The 20,242-nt window shown below is 48.4% G+C and overlaps 1 protein-coding gene across 5 annotated transcripts in view; it reads right to left on the bottom strand.

Moving 5' to 3' along the window:
• Positions 1-20,242, bottom strand: part of Fat2 (FAT atypical cadherin 2) — a 91,518-nt gene that overhangs the window by 51,247 nt on the left and 20,029 nt on the right. Inside the window, exons 2-7 of one of the 5 annotated variants that reach the window (XM_085694967.2) lie at positions 19,006-19,126; positions 18,422-18,486; positions 13,545-16,815; positions 8,402-8,716; positions 3,448-3,506; positions 1,344-1,655 (exon numbers count right to left, since the gene is read on the bottom strand). In XM_085694967.2, coding sequence (XP_085551093.2) covers positions 1,344-1,655; positions 3,448-3,506; positions 8,402-8,716; positions 13,545-16,803 — 3,945 coding nt within the window. In that variant the 5' untranslated portion in view covers positions 16,804-16,815; positions 18,422-18,486; positions 19,006-19,126. Of the gene's footprint in view, positions 1-1,343; positions 1,656-3,447; positions 3,507-8,401; positions 8,717-13,544; positions 16,816-18,421; positions 18,487-19,005; positions 19,232-20,242 lie in introns of those variants that run through there. The other 4 variants (XM_085694966.2, XM_085694965.2, XM_048437574.3 and 1 more) reach the window with 4 other exon arrangements.

Here is a 20,242-nt window from a genome sequence, read left to right as displayed (position 1 = left end):
ATTCCTAGCTCCAACATGGAGGCTCACAATCAGCTGTAACTCCAGGTCCAGGGGATCCAATGCCTGCTATGGCCTCTGCAGACACCAGGTGCACACACATACATGTAGGCAAAATATCTATACACATAAAATAAATTAATAAATAAAGTTATGTTAAGAGGTAGAGTCTAGGGACTGGGGAGATGGGTCCGGCAGTAAGTGCCTGCTTTGCAAGCATGTGAATTGAGTTCTGTCCATATAACCCAGTTTTTAAAAAAAATCTGGGTATGGTGATGCCTGTTTGTAATCTCAGTGCTGGGGTGGAAAACACAGGTCAATCACAAGCTCAATGGCCAGCCACCCTAGCCTACTTGGTGAGTTCCAGGTCACTGAGAGACCCTATCTCAATCAGTCAATAAGAAAAAAAGAAACAAGACAATTCCTGAAGAGTGACAATGCATGCATACCCACAGAAATGAGTGCTAACTTCACAAGAGTGCACACACATACATGCACACTTGTACACACACATACACACATGTGCACACACAAGCACACATACACACGAGAGTGACAATGCATGCATACCCACAGAAATGAGTGCTAACTTCACAAGAGTGCACACACATACATGCACACTTGTACACACACATACACACATGTGCACACACAAGCACACATACACACGAGAGACAGTGCATGCATACCCACAGAAATGAGTGCTAACTTCACAAGAGTGCACACACATACATGCACACTTGTACACACACATACACACATGTGCACACACAAGCACACATACACACGAGAGTGACAGTGCATGTATACCCACAGAAATGAGTGCTAACTTCACAAGAGTGCACACGCACACACATACATGCACACTTGTACACATACATACACACATGTGCACACAGAAGCACACACACACAAGAGTGATAATGCATGCATTCCCACAGAAATGAGTGCTAACTTCACAAGAGTGCATGTGCCCACACATGTATGCACACATGTACACATGCAAGCACACACCCACACACAAGAGTGATGAGTGCATACCCACACAAATGAGTGCTAACTTCCCAAGAACGCACGCGTGTGCACACACACACATGCACTCACTCACACACATGCACACACACACTCAAAGTGGAGTTTAGTGACCATCTCTGGGAGTGCAACTCTCCAGAATGTATTAATGCTGGTCCAGCAGAGTAGGCTGAGAGTGTCTCTCAGAAGTGAGTCTGGCCCCTCCTTCTCTTTATAAGCTAAAGCAGGGGAAAAAAGGAAAAGAAAGAAAGGGAAGGAAAGGAAGGAAAATCACCAGCCACTCCCTCTGACTCTGCAAACCCTCGGTCGCTTACCGTTAGGATATTGTATTCTCCTGCCGCAAAAGTGCTGCTGGAGGATACAACCCCCGTGACAGGGTCAATTCTGAAGCCCTCCTCATCACTCTCCTCGATGCTGTAGGTAATGTCGCCGTTGAGACCTTCATCTGGATCTGAAGCCACCAGCCTGTACACAGGCATCGAGGACAAGGGGCTCAGTCTCTCAGGAAGGCGGACATTGAAGAGCTTGTGGGAGAACACGGGCGGGTTGTCATTGACATCCAAAATGCACACCACCACTCTGGAGGTGGACTTTAGGGGGGGCTCCCCATTATCCAGCACAGTCACCTGTAGACAGAAGGGTGTGTGAGCTCCTGTGACATCAATGGGAAGCAGTGCCTAGGACTACCACGGTCCTACCATGGCTACCACCAGCCCACGAGTGGCCGCAGTTAGAGCTGATGGCTGCTACTGCAATGATCTGACCTTGGAGCAGCAAGAACAGAAAGAAACCAGAAAGAACCAGAAGCAGACATGGTTAGAATCTGCTGTGAATGCCTGTCCTTCACGTAGAAGACTCCTGGGCCTCTTCCATCATCATCATCATCATCATCATTTTATTTGGCTTATGACTGACAGAAGTTTTGTTCTCTGCTTGCATTAGAAGGCATTTTGCAGGAATGGGTGAAGCCTGGGTCAGACACGCCACCCGATACATGAAATAAAATCCAACGTCAGAATCACGCTCTACTGTCACAGGGACCTAACCCGCTGAGACATCCATAGTCCTGAGGAAGTGGTACGAGACAAGGCGTTTCCACTCACAGTAGCTCAGAGGTTGGAAGCTGGCTCAGTGGTAGAGCACTCGTCTAGCACATATGAGGTCCTAGGTTTGATCCCCACTCTGCACTGCAGAAGCACTTCCAGAGCAGTGTGGCTCTCAGCTGTCCCTATGCTGAGAGCCTTTAATACAGTTCCTCGTGCTGTGATTACCCCACCCATAAAATTATTTTCATTGCTACTTCCCAACTGTAATCTTTGCTACTGTTAGGAATTTCAATGTAACTATCTATGGTTTCCAATGGTCTTAGGCGACCCTTGTGAAAAAGTCATTCTGCCCCAAGGGGGTTGTTACCCACAGGTTGAGAAGCGCTGTTCTAGACTTTAAAGATGCTGTTCTAGACTTTAAAGATAACAGAACTGGAAACTCAAGGCCACTTGCTCTTAGTGACAGATGCTTTTCCTCCATCTTTCTTCCTTTCTTTATTTTTGGTGTTGTTATTCAAAGATGCCAACCCGGGGCCTCATGCATGCTATGTATATGCTCTCTCAGTGACCTGTGCCCTCATTTTTTCTCTATTCTTTCTCTTGAGACAGGTCTCTCACTAAGTTGCACAGACTTCCCTGAATTCCTGTAACCAAGACTGACTTTAAACTTGAGAGTCTCCTCCTAAATAGCTGGGATCACAGGGAAAGAGAATTTCAGAGTCTGTATTATAGAAAAGCAAATATAACCTCCAACCTGCTAAGGGATATGCATCTTGCCCTCCAGGAGCCCTTTAGGCCAGAAGAGATGTGTGTGGGTGAGTCATTGGCTGCTCGGGAGGGGAAAGAACTAGATGTGTAATCTCTACTAATTTACTCCCCTCTAGAGAACTGTGGGCACCTTGTAGGGGGCTGAGCATCGGGGTGCTCAGGCGATCTTACAGACACCCTAGAAAGAACACAGATCCAGACGACCAAAAAAAAAATGTTTATCCTGGCCCCGCATCAACTGTAGTAAAGGACCATTAGGAGGTTTGCTCTCCCCAAGCCAGGAGGGATGGGTTAGAAACTAGACCTGACAAGCACATATTCCCACTTCCAGCACTTCCTTCAGGCACTACACATTAACCCAGACTTCCTCCCCTACCTGGATATGCTTTCAGATTCCTTCCCTCCTCAGTACTGAAGAGCCAGCGAAGGCCGAAGGACCCTTACCACCAGTCACAGAAAGATTCAACTGGAATAGGTTGCCCTGTCCCACCTCAGCCCTACACCCCAGCCACGGTCACAGCGCTGGGGCCATGCAGCTGGCTGCCTACAGCCCAGCCTCCTTCTGGGGCTTCCAACGGCAGCGCCCAGCCTCCCCGCCACTTACCTCCAGGACATGCTCGTCTTTGCTCTCTCTGTCCAGCTGTCTGGCAGTGGAGAGGAGACCTGGAACGGGAGGACGGAGAGTGATGTGAATGAAGGGCTGTTACTGGGGTGGGCTCAATACCACACATAACTCTCAGATGAGAGTCCTGGGGTTTGGTTTTGTTTTGTTTTGTTTTGTTTTGTTTTGTTTTGTGACTTTTAGAGCTCTGGAGAAATGGAAGGCATGGTGAAGAGGTGGGAGACATGAAAACAGAATGTACTAACTAAAGTTCCCACCTAAGTCCGCTTTCACTATGAGGCAGTGATGGTTCCAAAACTCAGCAACCCACACAGTATCACCAGCTTGCCCAGTCTGACACTGGCTTCAGTCTCCTGAGTGCTGGGATTCGAGGTGTACAACCACTCAGCCTTGTTTTGTCTCTGCCTCGGACTTTCTCTCTCCACCTTCTACTTCACCCTTTAAGGTCCTGTGTTCCTAAAACCGCTGCCCTGGAACTTCCGGAGTTGCTGCCTTCTTGTCTACCCCTGAGTTTCTCTCTTGACAGCCATGTCTGGATTCCCAGAGAATACCCATGAAGGTGAGAGAGACATAGCTGAGGCCCTGCATCAGGATTGAAGCATCCTCTGAGCCTGTGTGGTGGAAGTCCCCGCCTCTCCCAGTCTAAGGTGACACTCTAGTTAAATTAACAAAGCTTCCCCATCAGTCCACCTTAGGGTCACCCTTTTCCCTCTCCATCTGCCCCCTAGATAGTTTGTCTACAGATGTTGAGCCACCTGCGAGAGATTCTGGCTTCTTCACTCCTTGATCCAGCACAGCCTAGGTCTACCCTCAGCTAGTTGTTCACTCAAGTGTCTCTACTCCTCCCTCCTTCAGCATCACAGAGCCAATGTTGCTGACCTCTTACATACCCAGTTTTCTTCTAAGTGCTTCCTACGGTGCTACACACTAATTCATTTAGGACCCATAACCATCTAGGAAGCAGCTTGGATAGTTGTACTTTACTGGTGGAGACTTAGGCACAGACCAATGCTTGGTGCAGATGTTGCCTTCAAAAGTTCATGTGTTGGCACCATCATCCCCAAATTATTCTCTTTATTTTGACTTTTTGAGGCAGGACCTTTCTTTATAACCCAGGCTCTCTGAGTACGCACTCACTCACTCTGTAGCCGAGGCTGCCCTTGTACTCCTGATCTCCCTGCCCCAGCCTCCTGAACGCTGGGATGATGGGCCTGTGACATCACACCCCGTCTCCATCCGCAGCTGGGTGGAATTTGTAGAGGGGCTCTCGGGAGGTAGCCGGGATGAGATGAAGTCATGAGAGTGGGGTCCCCATCAGGGTGTCCGTGACTTTATAGAAAGAGGAGAGTTGACCTAACACGTTCACTCTGTTTCACTAGATGAGGGCCTCTATTAGGATATCATGCAACAAGATCCCCTGACAAGATATCAGCACCACGCTCTTGGACTCCTCAGCCTCGAGAACCGCAAGCCAAATGAATCTGTGTTCCTTATCCTTTTCCCCGCCGGTGGCACTCGGTTATAGCGATGTGCAATGGTGTAAGACAGCAGTCCAGAAACGTTCCCAAGACCTCGCCAGTCATACACAGTGGGAATGTGCTCTCTCCAGATTGTGACCTCCATCCACAATGACCAAGAGGTTCTCGGGTCACCCTCCCTGTCCTTGTGCCCTCTGAGACTGCGGCTTATCCCCACCCCCTTCGTTAGGCCACTACAGTTTGGCTACACCCAGTAGCTTTTTCCCTCCCCGGAGCACCACAAGCACCTATCTACCTGCATATACCTTACTCTTGTGTGCTGTTCCTACAGTATTTATCCCTAAACATCCCTGGTCCTGATGGGCCGACTTCCCCAGGGCCTAGAACAAGATCAGATTTCTCTTTACATCTCTCTACAGCACCCAGCTTTAAGGCTTCGCAGGAGACAACCAGCATTTGCTGGGTAAGGGTATGGATCACAAGCAAGAACTCATTCATCCATTTAACAATTACTTATTGAGCTTCTACTGTATTCGATGGTAGCGCCAGGTACTGAAGACACTAAGACAGGCAAAAGCAGTCAGTTTCCCTATTTTAGGGAACTGTGGAAGTCCGGCGGACGTGGAGAGTTAGTGGAACAATCACGTGAATGGATACAGTGGGCCGTGTGGTACATTAGCAGTGCTGGTAGGTGTGTTTTGATATTAGGAAATACAGTTGACTGGTCTCTGTGGGACACTAGAGGTCACACAAACAAAAAGAGAGAAGTCTGATATGTAACCAAGTCTTTAATCCTAGCACTTGGGAAGCAGAGGCAGGCAGATCTCTGTGAGTTTGAGGGCAGCCTGGTCTACTTAGCAAGTTCCAGGTCAACTAGGGCTATACAGTGAGAGAGAGGACGGTAGTGTGTGCCAAACCCCATGGGAAGAGCCTCTGTAGTCCACAGCAGCTATGAATGACAATTCCTGAAGGAGCTATGTCTGGGTGTGAACAACCTAGAAAATCTCCTGCAGAGACTGATGGGCCGACTGGAATTTCAGTCCTGTGGGGAGATTGGAACTTTGTAAGTTCAGAGGCAAATTACTTTATCTCGGGCAGCTTTTAGCTTCCTTGTCTCACTCTGTATCTGAACTATAACACCTTGTGATAATAAATAGAAACCTCTTAGAAGCTATTAACTGAGCAGAACACTAGCTTCCACCAATCCAAGAGCTAAGAATGTTGTCAGACAGCATCTTGGATCTATAAAAAAATCTGCCCCTTCTCGCTGTATCTGCCTCTCTGGTGCATCCACCAATATAGTTTATAGTTGCCTAGATTTATGGCTGTCTTTGTTTTGTAGAACTATAAAAACCCTGTGAAACTGCATCCGTGTTGGAATGTGGAATTTGATTGGTGTCGCCTAAATCCACATTCTCCGGTCATGATCACTCAGAATGGCTCCAGAGTAAACCATCTCTTATTCCCTTTAAGATGAGAGCTGTGGTTTTTATGTTGACAGGCAGGTAGCTGGAGCCTAAAGAGGTACCGTGAGAGGGGTTAGGTGAAGCCAGAGAGGTCAGTGGGGCCGGCTTAGGCACCAGCTTCATGGACACAGGGGACCCTGACTTCATCTCAAGGACATAGAGAGACCTTCCAGGCTTCTGTGGGGGAGACGTGGATGATGCGGTCAACGTGAGGACGTGGATTGTGGGCTGATGGCAGGTGCAACTATCATGGTAAAAGTAAGAGTTCAGACTAGTCACAATTTCTCCTGCCTGGCTTCAGGGAAGCTGGGAGTACCTCTGCCTGCAAGGGCATCTTGCCAGGCCTGATGCCAGAGACTTGTTGACAGTAAACAGAAGGGGAATGGGAGAAGCTGAGGAGTTAATGCCTTAGGTGAGGAGTGGGGAGTAGAGGTGTGTGGGTAGGACATTAGCGACAGGGGTGAGCCTGAGGGGTGAACTTGCTTAGACTAGTTTTCTCAAAGAAAAGCCCCCTCACCTCAGAAAGAAGAGGATGTATCTACAACCTGATGTCAAAGGTTAACCCAAGACTCTTGGCATTCCCTGCCTACTGTTTGCCTCAGAGCTCCTGGGAAAATTGATAAACTATTCTCCTTTCCCCTCTACTGTCTGTCCTCATTGGGCAAAAGCACATTGTGGGGCCAGAATGAAGGGGTCACATGGAAATGTCAGACTTCCCTACAGTAGGCCTGTAGCCTCTCTCAAACTCTGTGAAACAAGAGAGGCGGGTGTCATAACTGGAGAAATCAGGCTAGGACTGAGACAACAGGGGTCAGGAAGGGGACTATGGGGACCAAAGAGCGTATGTGTGATTTGCTGTCAGCCTTTGGTACACCGTGACCCTGTGGGAATGTGAAGAGAACGTGGTCAGAGCATGCTGTCTTTGAAGACCATCCAGAGATCTGGAATGTTCTATGGAATTTGCCAATGTGAACTACAACTTAGCAAATTTGTGCTTAAAGTTTGTGTGAGTCAAACCAAATATCTTTGGAAGACTCTCCCTGGGTCATTGCTGCGACAGGGTGACCCCTGGATTCCCCTGAGCCTTCTACCATCCTTGGCCTGTGAGGAGGCTGATGGGGTGTGGGTGAAATCCCAATTGTCACTGTTTTGTGGACGGATCTGAGACCAGTCTGCAGTAAGAGCTGTCCTAGTTAGCTTTGGTTGTTGACTTGACACAGCCTAAAGTCGTTTGCAAGAAAAGTCTCAATTGAGGAACTGCCTAAATTGCATTGGCCTGTGTGCATGTCTATGGAGGGTTGGCTTGACAGTTACTGGATGTAGAAGGGTCAGCTCACTGAGGGGGGCACCACTCCCTAGACAGGCAGTCCTGGACTGCATAGAAAGCCAGCTAAGCAGAAGCCTGTGAGCAAGTCAGAGAGCCAGTAGGCGGCATTCCCCCACAACTCCTGCCTTCAGTTCCTAGCCCAACTTCCCTCAGTGATGAACTATCACTGGAAGTATAAGCCAATAAGATATCTTTATTGGCGACACCCTTTCCTCCCCTAAGTTGCTTTTGATCAGAGTGGTTTTGTGTTTTTTTTTCCACAGCAACAGAAAGAAGTAGAACAAATCTAACGATGGCTGTGGCCGCGGCTTGGGGGAAGGGTCAGTTGGAGAACATTTGAAGGTCTAAACTAATCTCAGCTTGACCTCTGGGTCGCCTGTTGAACCCCAAGGCAAGGAAGATTTCAACAAGTTTTCACTTTCTTGTGGAGATGGGCATGGTTGAAAAGCATATCAACTTCGGCACCGGCAAGAATGCTGTGCTTGCGTTGCTAAAACATACATTTCTGGAGTCTGCCTCAGAAGACGAATTCCACAGGTCTAGATGGGGGCCTGAGAGTTGGAATTTCCAAGCTGTCTGCAGGTAATGTTGATTCTGGCCCAGGCACACTCCGAGAACCTTCTTGTAGATGTATACCCCTGTCCCCCCGACTCTCCAGGCCTCACCTGTGGAAGGATGAATGGCGAAGAACCCCATGTGGTTCCCACTGGTAAGGTTGAAGGTCAGCTTCCCTTGAGAGCTGGAGTCTGGGTCCCAGGCCTCCAGCTGAAGCACGGACGTACCCGAAGGGGCATCTTCCTGAACAGAGGGGTAGAACACGGGTCGCGACATGCAGGGTATGTTGTCGTTGATGTCCGTAACCTCAATGTAGACTTCAGTGATGGCAGAGAGGGGAACGGAACCCCTGTCCACAGCCAGTACCGTCAACCAGTAGAAGGGTGTGAATTCTCGGTCCAGAGGTGCCAGAGTCTCGAGCATTCCTGGGGACAGCAAGTGATGAAACCCAATATACTCAGATCTCAGAGAGGTTTAGAAACCACCCTGCTCAGGGCTGGGGAGGGGGTTCCGTGAGCTACCTGCTATATGGGTATGAGAACCTGAATTCAGATCTCCAACGCTCACATAAGAGCTCGGTACGGTGGTGGGTGCCCATCACTTCCGCACTGGGGAAGAGGGGTGGTGGAGGCAGAGGAGTCTGTGGGCTTGTTGTCTGCCAAGCTAGCTGAATCAGTGAGCCTTGGGGTTCCATAACAGACTGTCTCCAACAATTAAGTGGAGATCAACAGAGGATGAAACCTATCATCAGCCTCTGGCCTCAATGTGCCCGCCCACATGTATGGGCACATTCACACATGTATATACAAGGCGCACACACATAAATACGTGTTCAGATACACACACACACACAAATTGAACAAGAAAAAAATCACCCTACCCAACATCTGCTGATCAGTACTGTGGAAAGGATGCTAACTGACAACCCAGGGAAAACGGATAGGGCTGTCAGCATGAGGTGGGAGATGCTGAGTTGGACACAGAGTAGAACATAGAGTTGTCCCATAGAGTAGAACCTCTCAGTCTGTCTCTGCTCAGGCAGCCCTTGTTTCTGGCATGCAGATATATACAAGGCTTCCAGAAAACAGTGGAAGTTTACCAGCTGCCCCTAACTCCTTCAACCCAAGTTCCAGCTAGCCTCCTCACATTCTGTAAGTGGGATGTCCTTAACCTGATTCCGACAGTCCTTCAGTCCTGGTGGATCCTCACATGGAAGGTTAGAGGTGTGAGGAATATGTTTCTGCTCTCTACTTCATCACTTCATGACTTTCGGGACTTAGCTCCATTCTTTAGTTCATGTACTCTACAAACTACCTAAAAGGACCAACTCTGCTCTAGAACGTGAGGTTTAACAGTGGGCACAAGAAGCCTGTACCTTAACTTCTCATTGGTCACTTTCAGCTGACAAGGTCTGCACAAGAGGCAGGGTCTAGACTCACAATCAAAGCAGAGCCTGCCAGAGGTAACAAATGGAGAAACTGAGGCCCAGATAGGGAGCATAAATTTGCTCAAGATTATATAGCGAGTAAGAAGAAAAGCTGGGACTGAGCGTGGTATTTACCTTTAGTGTCTCAGCACTTGGGAAACAGGGGCAAATAAATCTTTGTGAGCTCGAGGCCAGCCTGATCTATATAGAGAGTTCCAGGCCAGTCAAGGCTACACAGAAAAACCCTGGAGAGAGAAGAAGAAGGAGGGTAAAAGGAGGAGGAGGAGGAAAAAGAGATTGGAGAGAGCTGGGTCTAGAGTCTGTTAAATGGAATACTCTTTCCACCACACTACCCTGCCCTTCACCCTGGAAACAAACTATAACTCAAGACCTTAAGATCTATTACAGAACCATACTAGTGAAATAATATGGTATTGGCACAAAAACAGACATGTAGACCAAAGAAACAACATCAAAGACTCAAACATGAATGCATGCAACTTCAACTATTTAATATTTGACAAAATATTGTCAAAAACATATGCTAGAGAAAGAAATTATCTTCAACAAATGATACTGGGAAAATTGGGGGGTCCACATGCAGAAGAACAAAATTATACTCATAACTATTACCTTGAAGAAAAACTGACTCCAAAGACCTAAATTTGAAACCTAAACACTGAAACTACTAGAAGAAAACACAGGCAGTGCCTACAGGACACAGGTGTGGGGAAGGACTTTCTGAATAAGACTCCATTTCCCAAGAATTAAGGCCAACAACTGACAAGAGGGACTTCAAAAAAGTACTAAGCTTTTGCACAGATAAAGAAACAATCAACCGGGTGAAGAGGGAGCCCACAGAATGGGAGAGAATCTTTGCCAGCTATACATCTGACAGAGGATCAACATCCAGAATATCTATAAACAACTAAAAAAAAAGGTAAATACCTCAAATGACTCATTCAAAAAATGGATCTGGTATCTGAATAGAGAGGAAGAAGAAAGAGGAGGAGGAGACTAAGAAATATATTCATCATCCCTAGCAATTAGGGAAATGCAATTCAAAACACCGGCCAGAATGGCAAAGATCAGTGGAACAACTGACAACAAATGTTGGAGGTGATGTGGGGACAGGGAGCCCTTATTCACTGTTGGTGGGATTGCAAACTGGTGCAGCCACTATGGAAATCAGGGTGGAGAATTCTCAAAAAGCTGAAGTAAATGACTCAGATATGTGATTCCTGGCGTATTCCCAAAGGGCACCACATCCTAGTCCACAAATACTTACTCAGTCACACTTATTGCTGCTCTAGTCACAATAGCTAAAAAACAGGAACAATCTAAATGTCCCACAACTGATGAATGGGTAATGAAAATGTGGTGCATGCACACTACAGAAAACTATCCAGCTTTAAAGAAAAATGAAGGCATGAACTTGGCAAGTAAATGGAATGAACTAGAAAAGATTGTATTGAATGACGTAACACAGACCAAGAAAGACAGCTGTTGCACATTGTCTCTTATTGGAGGCTCCTAGCTCCAAAGCTTCATATGTGAGTACATAGGCTATAGTAACCACAGAACACAGGAAAGCATAACCGAATCATTGCCAGGATATGGGGCTTGGGGTGCAGTAGCGTGGGGAGTAGCAGTGTACACATGATCTGGTCCAGGAAGTAGGAAAGGGAGGCTTCTTAAGAGGGAGGAGGAGGGCAAAGGAGAATAGCAGGGTGATCTGGGGAAATGGAAAAGGGGGGCTTTTAGTGCATGGGGGAGATTCATTCAGAAGAGAAGTGGACAAAATAATAAATAAGGGTGTCTGAAATCGCGCTCTTAGCTATTTACCAAAAATCAAACAAACAAAATACCCAAGCACCTAGTACACGTAATTCTGTGTATAAATATTCATGTAGAGATTTAATGAACCTCTGTTATGTGGGCTGATAGTGCTCCCTCTAAGAGCCGAAGACCACCTTAACAAAAACCATACAGCAGACCCAAGAAGCCCTCGCTCAAATTGTTGACCAGGGCTGTCCACAAGAATCTCAAAATACATATTCTATTGTTGTTGCCCTTGGTTACTTCCCAGAAGTGGAAGGTAAGTCCCAATTGCTGAAGACACCATGTACTTCTGAAACAGGGCCCAGAGGCCCCTGAGCTGGAACTGACCCAAAAGCCCCCTCCCTGAGGACTAGCTTTCATAGTACCGGAAGGCACCATGTAAGCTTCCAAAGGAGAAAGGCAATCAACAGTCCCAACCAGCTATGATGACTATGAACCACATCAGCAAGCATTATGGCACAAGAACCTTAGCAGTGGCAAACGTACTTTGGGAGTAGCCAACAGCTCTCTAATTGGGCTTAAAGACCTGCTCAGCAAGAGGGAGAGCATGCTTGGTGCTGGAAACCTTGCTGACTATTCCCTGCTGGGGAAGTCAAGGATCCTGGAACAGAATCTACAACCACTAATTTACTAATCCAACATAATCCCTCGCCACAATCTACGCATTTGTCCTTTTATCCACAGATATGTAGAGCCTTCCTCCCTCATCGAGGAAGCGTCTCTTTGCAACAGATGAAGACCATTACAGAAAACCACAACCCATCAAAACGCAGAGTGGTGGAGCCCAATCCCACTGGATGCATCTACAAAACACTCCTGCACCTAAGGCTCAGGGAACTTTGTAGGAGATTGCGTGGAAAGGGTGTAGCAGTCAGAAGGTCAAGAGTTTGCTGTGAGATTGAGTTTCCTGCTAACATCAGAAGCTACACCCAGAGTCTCACCAATGTGACCACCCAAACATGAGTTGAACAAGGACACCAAGGAACATAATTGCCAAACATACTGGACAGAGAGAAGGTCATGAGGTCTTTACACACAGAACTATAGGTAACTAAGGGAGGCTGGCAATGGGAGAAGTGGCCTTTTTCCAGTGAAGAGCAGACCAAATGATCAACCCTGAAAACTTACACACATACATACAGGCAGCATTATATGAACTGAATCTGTTATATTTAGGAATATGTCAGTATGTATACATACATATATCCATGCAGTAACAATTAGTAAAAGAAAAAGAAGAGGTCGCTGGGCAGCGGTGGTGCACACCTTTAATCCTAGCACTCGGGGAAGCAGAGGCAGGCGGATCTCTGTGAGTTCAAGGCCAGCCTGCTCTACAAAGTGAGTTCCAGGACATCTAATGCTGTTGCACAGAGAAACCCTGTCTCGATAAATAAATAAATAAATTAATTAATTAAAAAGAGGTCCCCATGAGTTTGAAAAAGACCAAGGAAGGGTATATGGTAGAATTTGAAGGGAAGAAATGGAAGGGGGAAAATGTAACTAAATTACAGTCTCAAAAATTAAAAAAAGAGGGGGCTGGAGAGATGGCTCAGCAGTTAAGAGCCCTGATTGTTCTTCCAAAGGTCCTGAGTTCAATTCCCAGCAACCACGTGGTGGCTCACAACCACATGTAATAAAATCTGGTGCCAACTTCTGGCCTGCAGGGACGCATGCAGGCAGAACATTGTATACATAATAAATAAATAAATGTTTTTAAAAAAATATTAAAAAAAAGATATATAACTATCATGTATCACTTTCATAAATGGAATGTGTATGTTTATTATATGCATATAATATGTATTTTACACATACATGTGTATGTATATGTGAATCTATATTTTAAAAACCTGCAGGAAAAATCCTCATAAAGACAAACTTAAAATACAAGGATCAGAAGGGTGAATTCCCACATGTTATCCCTGTGTCCCCTTTCAGACCACTGTTCTCCATGCCCCCGCACCACGTGTACCTCACCCCAGTACCTGTGTCTTGGTTGATGCTGAAGGCTTCCAGGCCAGTGCCAGCCCGTAGGAAGTACTGGATCTCTCCATCCAAGCCACTGTCATCATCCTGGGCCATGACTACCATGACCGGGGTCCCTGCAGGGCTGTTCTCCTGCACCTGGCCCTGATATACAAAGGATGAGAAGCGAGGAGAGTGGAGGTTCTCATTTACATCCAGGACTAATACTTCTATGTGGCAGAGGGTCCTGCGGGCTAGAGGCTTCCCACTGTCACTGGCCCAAAGGCTCAGATTGTAACCAGCCCGCCTCTCAAAGTCCAGCTCTCTTTCCAGACTCAGAGCTCCGGTCATCGGCTCCACCCGGAAGGTTCCATGAACATCATCCACCAGGGTATATCTCACTTCACCTGCAGGGCCCAGGTCAGGGTCAGATGCATCTAGGAATGTCAAGACAGTCCCAAGGGGCATGTCTTCTGGTACTTTCAGTCTACTGTGTTCTGTGATGCACTGCGGAGGGTTGTCATTGGTATCCTCCAATGTGATTATCAAATCGGTGACAGAGAAGAGCTGGTGGCCGTTCATGGGCTGGTCCCTGGCCTCTACCTTGAGTATGTACCGAGCCTCTGATTCCCGGTCGAGGTGTCCTGTGACAACCAGCTCCCCAGTGAGTGGGTGGAGAGAGAACTTCTCTGTTGGGGTTAGCAGAGTGTAGCGAACCCTCCTATTATCCTCTGAGTCAGCATCTTTCGTCTTCAACTCGGCGATCGTGGTTCCAACGTCTGTATCCTCAGAAATGATGAGCTGGTACCCACCCGGAGGAAACCTGGGTGGGTTATCATTCCAGTCTTTCACGGTCACAGTCAACAGCTTCCAGGAAGACTTCTGGGGAGTGCCCAGGTCATACACAGTCACATTGAGGACGTAGAAGCTGGTGGTCTCATAGTCCAAGGGTGCTGCCACCGTGAGCAGCCCCGTCTTCAGTTCAATGTCAAAACAACCTTCCTCATTGCCATCCGCAATCACATAGACCAGACTGCCGTGAAAGCCAGCATCTGGGTCAGTGGCTGCCAGGCGGGCCAAGGGGGTGTTAATGGGCACCTGCTCCAGAATGTCGATGGACTGGGGGAAGTGGTCCTCAAACTGGGGAGCGTGGTAGTTGATCTGATAGTTGCTGAGGGAGGCAAATTCCTCTTCACCCAACTCTTGGCCCTGAAGCCCGGCGGATTGGAGGATGGTTTTTGTGATATGGGTCAGCACCCCTGTTTTGTCACATCGTACAGGGACCTCAGAATGAGGGTCCTTCACCACAGTGACTTTCAGGGTTGTGGGGGATGCATAGTTCTTGCCGTCAGAGGCTGTAATCTTCAGAGAATAGTTGGTAGGTCGAACAGCAGTGAGATTCATAAAAGAGCGTTTGAGAGATATCACCCCTGAGAAATGGTTAAGATAGAAATAGTCTTGTTCATTGCCAGACACAATTTCATACCTTAGGTTCTGAAGTTCGTCCATGTCTATGGCAGACACAGCCATTATAGATTTCCCAACTGGTGCATCTTGACGAAGGGACACAGTACAGTTGACTTCCTCAAACATAGGCTCGTTGTCATTCAAATTCTTGAGTCTCAGAGAAACAGACACCTCCTTCTCCTGGCGAAAAGGAGACCCCCAGTCTGATGCCCGGACCCGGAAGGCATATATTCTTTTCATGAGTTCATAGTCCATGGATTTGGTGGTGGAGATGACCCCCAGGTAAGGGTCAATAGAGAATGGGACAGTTTTAGGGCCAACAATGGAGTAGGTGACATGTCCATTGTCCCCGTGGTCCTGGTCTATGGCTGTCACAGTCAAAACACTGGTACCAGGAGGGATGTTCTCATCGAAGGTGCCTTCGTAGGAAGACCTGTTGAAGACTGGGGCGTGGTTGTTACAGTCCACAATGTCAACGATCACTGTGGTGGTAGCCTGGCCCAGGGAGGTTTTCACGTGGAGCTGGTACTGGTTTCGGTCATTGAAGTTCACACGCTTCACGGTGGTGACCAGGCCTGTGCGTGCATTGAGCTTGAATACCGTGTTCCCAGAGGATGGCTTGAGAACATAACGCAAAGTGGGGAGGGCAGTGGTGACCTTTACCAAAGCCACGCGACTGCCAGGAGGGGAGAATTCACTGAGCTTTACTCTGTAAACCGTCTTCTCAAATCTGAGGTTGTTCAGCCTGGAGGGTGGGAAGTGAAAAGCCCTGATGGGGGAATGGGCGGGAGGTCTGTTCCTACTGTGGACCTGGAAGCTGAGGTTGAAGCCATGAGGGTGTTCTTCCCAGTTAATAGCCCTGACTGCCACCAAGTTGAACTTGTTGTCTTGGGCATAGGACTTGAGGGCTTTGAAGTACTTTTCGGGATCACCACCAACCACCTCCAGGGAATCTACTTCAGCTCCAGAGTCATTTGTTTCCACCGTGACAGTGGCATAAATGTCACCTTCATCACCATCTGAGGGAGCCATGACCACGGAGGTGATAGCTGGGGGCTTCCTGTGCACAGGCTCCACGTAGATTACCAATGGAGCCAAGTTGCCAAACCCATTGCCCTCTGAGATTTTTCTCATGCGGTCCACAGCCAGCACCTGGAGCTCATACTTCCCTCGCCATGTGACATTCAGCTTCCCAGCCACAGTGACCACCCCACTGGTGGGATGGATGGCAAACACCTCTGACCTGGCATTAAAGGCATAATAGAACTCAGAGTTCTGGCCCAGATCGGCATCCGTGGCAGTCACTTTGCAGATGGGGCTCTTGAGGGGCTTGTCCTCAGAGATGGTGACTCTGTAGGAAGGTGGGGAGAAGAGGGGCTTCAGGTCATTCTGGTCCAGGATGTGGATCACCACTTGGGTCAGTGCTTCAAACTCCAGGCTCTTGTCTGAGGCTTGCACTACGAGCGTGTAGCTGTCTCGCACCTCCCTGTTGAGAAGCGCCGTGTTGCTGCTCTTGGTTCTTATTCTAAGAAAGCAGAAGTTGCCCACCACATACTCCTCAGTCTTAAACACTCCAGCTGCATCTCCAGAGATGATCCGGTACTTCACCACCCACTGGGGATCTGCCAGGTACATGCCCATCTTCACTGAACTTTCCACATAGGTCTTGGGAGCCGAGTTTTCGTAGATGGTGGCATTATACAGGGAATGTGTGAAGCGCCAAGCCAAGGGAGGAATGGTTTCTTCTAGGGGTTTCTCACAGGCCGCACGGTGGAGCAACAAAACGGTTAGACCCAGCAGGACAAGAGTCATGGTGAAACGTTCCTGAATAAAAAGAGGGAAAGGCTTCAAGTTGGGGAGAAAACAGCTCCCATCGCCACAGTTCTTTCTTTTTTTTAAAAGCACATATTAATTGTACTTAATAACTGGCTAAATTATGACATTTTCGGACATAATTATAATGTATGGAACCATGCTTACCCTCTTTTATTCCTCCTCTCATTCCCCAGATCCCCGTCCTCAATAGTACAAGGGCGAACACAGAATAAGAAACATAGCTGCCCCCGCTGCCCCCTATTCCTGTGAACAGAGCCTCTGTCTGACTTACCAGGGTCAGAACACAGACAGCTGGAAATACCCACTCAGGAGCCTCCTGTGGATATATCCTAGTTCTGACTACTCATTGGACTCCCCACCCCGTCCCACCAGGAACCTCTGTGGATACTCTGTGAAGGTAAAACTGCTCCAACTCTTAGCCAAGGATCCAAGTCTAGCAGTTTCTCTCGGGAAGACTCCTCCACTGGTGCCGAGCCAGAGCCGTACCGAATGGCTTGTGCACACAGGGACTACAGAGAAGCGCTGCTGTCAAGATCCCAGATGTGGCACCAGGCTACCTGGATCTCAACCCCAGCTCCCCATTTGCTCAGTGGGTAAGCCTCCAGCTAGTCCCTGACCTCGGGGAACCTTGATTCCTTATTCCACAACTTAGGATAAAGATAGTTCTCTAGATGGGGCTGGAGAAGAGGGTTCAGTGGTCAAGAGTACATACTGCTCTTCCAGGACCAGAGTTTGGCTCCCAGCGCCCACATTAGGCAGTTCACAATTACATTTAACTCCAGCTCCAGGGAATCTGACACCTTCTTCTGGCCTCTGCAGGCACCCTTACTCACTTGAACAAACCCCAAACAAACACATACATACATACATACATACAACTAAAACCAAAACATTTAATATCTATGTTAGTGTATTATTTAGGGTTGAAAATAGGGCTAAGTCAAGGAGAGTGCTTGCATAACGGCCATGAAACGTTGGATTTGTTACTAACACTCAGATGTGGGGTGGTGCAAGCCTGTAATCCCAGGACTGAGGAGGTACGACAAGACACAAGCAGGAGGATCAGAAGTTCAAGGTCATTCTTGTTTACAGAGTGAGTTTGAGGGCAGCCTGGGCAACCAGAGACCTTAACTTTCAAAAACAGCGTGTGGGTGGTTCTATCTCATAGCGATGTTATGTAAATGAAAGGGGAAAATGAAGGTGAATGATCCAGTAGCGATTCAGTCTGTAGGAAGTTTTAACAAGATTAGCCATTATTAGCAGAAAGGCTGAGTCCAGGATCTTGCACCTATCAGGAGACAACGTGAGAGCTAGAATGGAGCTTCTGTAGTCACAGATTGGACTGTTTCCCCTGTCCCAGGCAAAGGGACACCTAGGCCACCCCAACCCAGTGCAGACAGAGTTTAACTCCAGAAAGACAACTCCTGGATTTTGGGAATGTCACAGCCAGACCGGACCTCAAAGGGACTCTGTCATTGTGTGCAAATGCGCAGAGTCCCATTCTGCAGATGGAGCTTTCCTGGCTCACATGACAGAGTCCTATTCTGGGAATGGTGGGTGACCAGGTCTGAACTAGTCCAAGAAACTGGCTCACCTTAAACTAACCTCCTGGATTTTCTGTCCTCTCCACTGCCTTGCCGGTGTCCCATAGAGCTGAGCCTGCACCAAAGATCCAGGGGTAGAAGCCAGTTTGCGAGCCCATGGAGAGGGCTGAAGCCGGGTCTGCCCCTGGGAACCCCATTCCCAGGAACACCCTGGCTGCAGGCCATGTGTGGAGCATTCCTGGGTAAGACGGGACAGACTCGTTTTTCTGGTTATCTCGCTCTTCAAAGGCACCGAATAGTTAAACTTCCAGGGCAAGGGGAAAGGCGGGCACCACCTCTTCTCAGAGCCCCCAGTGAACAGGGCACAGAGTTCCCTGACAGCCTGCAGGAAACGTTTTGAGGTGGGAGGCGGGAATGGAAAAGCCCACTTGACCCGGATTCTGGAAGCCTGGGGCAAAAGGGGGGCAGAATCTAGCCCACCCTCGAGCCTCACCACTTCAGTCTGTCTCTTAAGACCTTTTTGGGGTGCCTAGAGTCCGAGCACCTCTGCAAAAGGATACAGGACAGAGGCAGCCACCCACACTTGGGGGGTCCCCAGACCAGTGTCCCTCACCCTCCCTGCCCATGTTCTTACCTTATTCTGTCCTGCAGCCCCAGGCAGAAGCCATACAGGATTACCCTCTCCAGTCCCACAAGCAAGAGGCGACCCCAATCATTCAGGCCCCAGCTCTCACAGGATGGCGTGATCTCTGAAGCTGAAATGCCAGAAGAACCCTTACTGCCCAGTATTGAATCCTCAGCTCAGGGAGCCAGGTGCTTGCAGCCCGCTCTGGCAGCTCCGCTTGCCCCGCTGTGCAGGGCGCTTCCTGTTCCCCTGGGTCAGCACCAGCAATGGGCAGGTCCCAACAAGAGCAGGCTCAGCCGGCATAGGCGCCAAGCCGACCCGTTAAGATGCACTGTAGGGATGAGGTGGCCACGGGGTCTCCCTTGAGGATGAGAGGCAGAGAGATGCTTCCTGGGGTGGCAGCTTGATGCATGTGCCCACAAGCAAAGGATAGGACCCACAGAGAGCCACAGTGGGCAGGCAGCTTGGGGGGGGGGGGCACTGTGCCTGCAGTGCTGTTTCCTGGGACCTGGTCCCAACAGGTGAGCATGCTTGCAGGGTGTAGAGGCACCCAGGCCTCCCTGCCTCACCCTCCGAGCCTCCCATACCCAGGAACACTACATGAGACTTCTTTAAAAAAAAAAATTTAAAAAGGCACAACAATTCATATCTTCGTATTGATTGATTACTGGTTAAATTTTTTCTAATGTTTTCATAAATATTAGATTATGATCTAATCACCTTAGGATGGCATAAAATGTCCTGGAACCACCTGGTGATGCCATCACACCATCCCCTCAGCTGCTGCTGTCCTGGAGCTGCTTTTCCCTCTGCAAACACTTTAGAGGGGAGCTGCCCCAAGACCTTTGATTTTTGTGCAAAGTCTGGCCTTCTTGACAGCTGCTTTTTATCTCGTGTTGCCTCCTGATGCCTGTTTGAAACACCCACCCACTGCCACTCTTGTCGCTTCAGGGTCTTTCTCATCGCCCTGTTTGTCCAGTGACTGTCCCCATCCACTGGACGCTGGGCTCCCCAATGACAAGGACTGTGTGCTTGAGCCCTTATTTGCAATGAGAAGCCCTATGCGCACAGGAATCAGTACTGGGTGCACGCCCAGCTCAATTGACATCCGCTGAAAATGAAAGGTTCTGGGCCTAGGATAAGTCAGGAGAGAAGAAAATGAAACTAATCTTTGGAGATGGGCCCCTCTTTTCAGGAGCTGGAGAGATGGCTCACAAGTTAAACGTGCTTGTCAAAATTCCAGAGG

Source organism: Myodes glareolus, chromosome 9 (genome assembly GCF_982192425.1).
Source record: "Myodes glareolus chromosome 9, mMyoGla1.1, whole genome shotgun sequence".
Taxonomy (NCBI): Eukaryota; Metazoa; Chordata; class Mammalia; order Rodentia; family Cricetidae; genus Myodes; species Myodes glareolus.
This window is presented reverse-complemented; position numbering and strand designations above follow the sequence as displayed.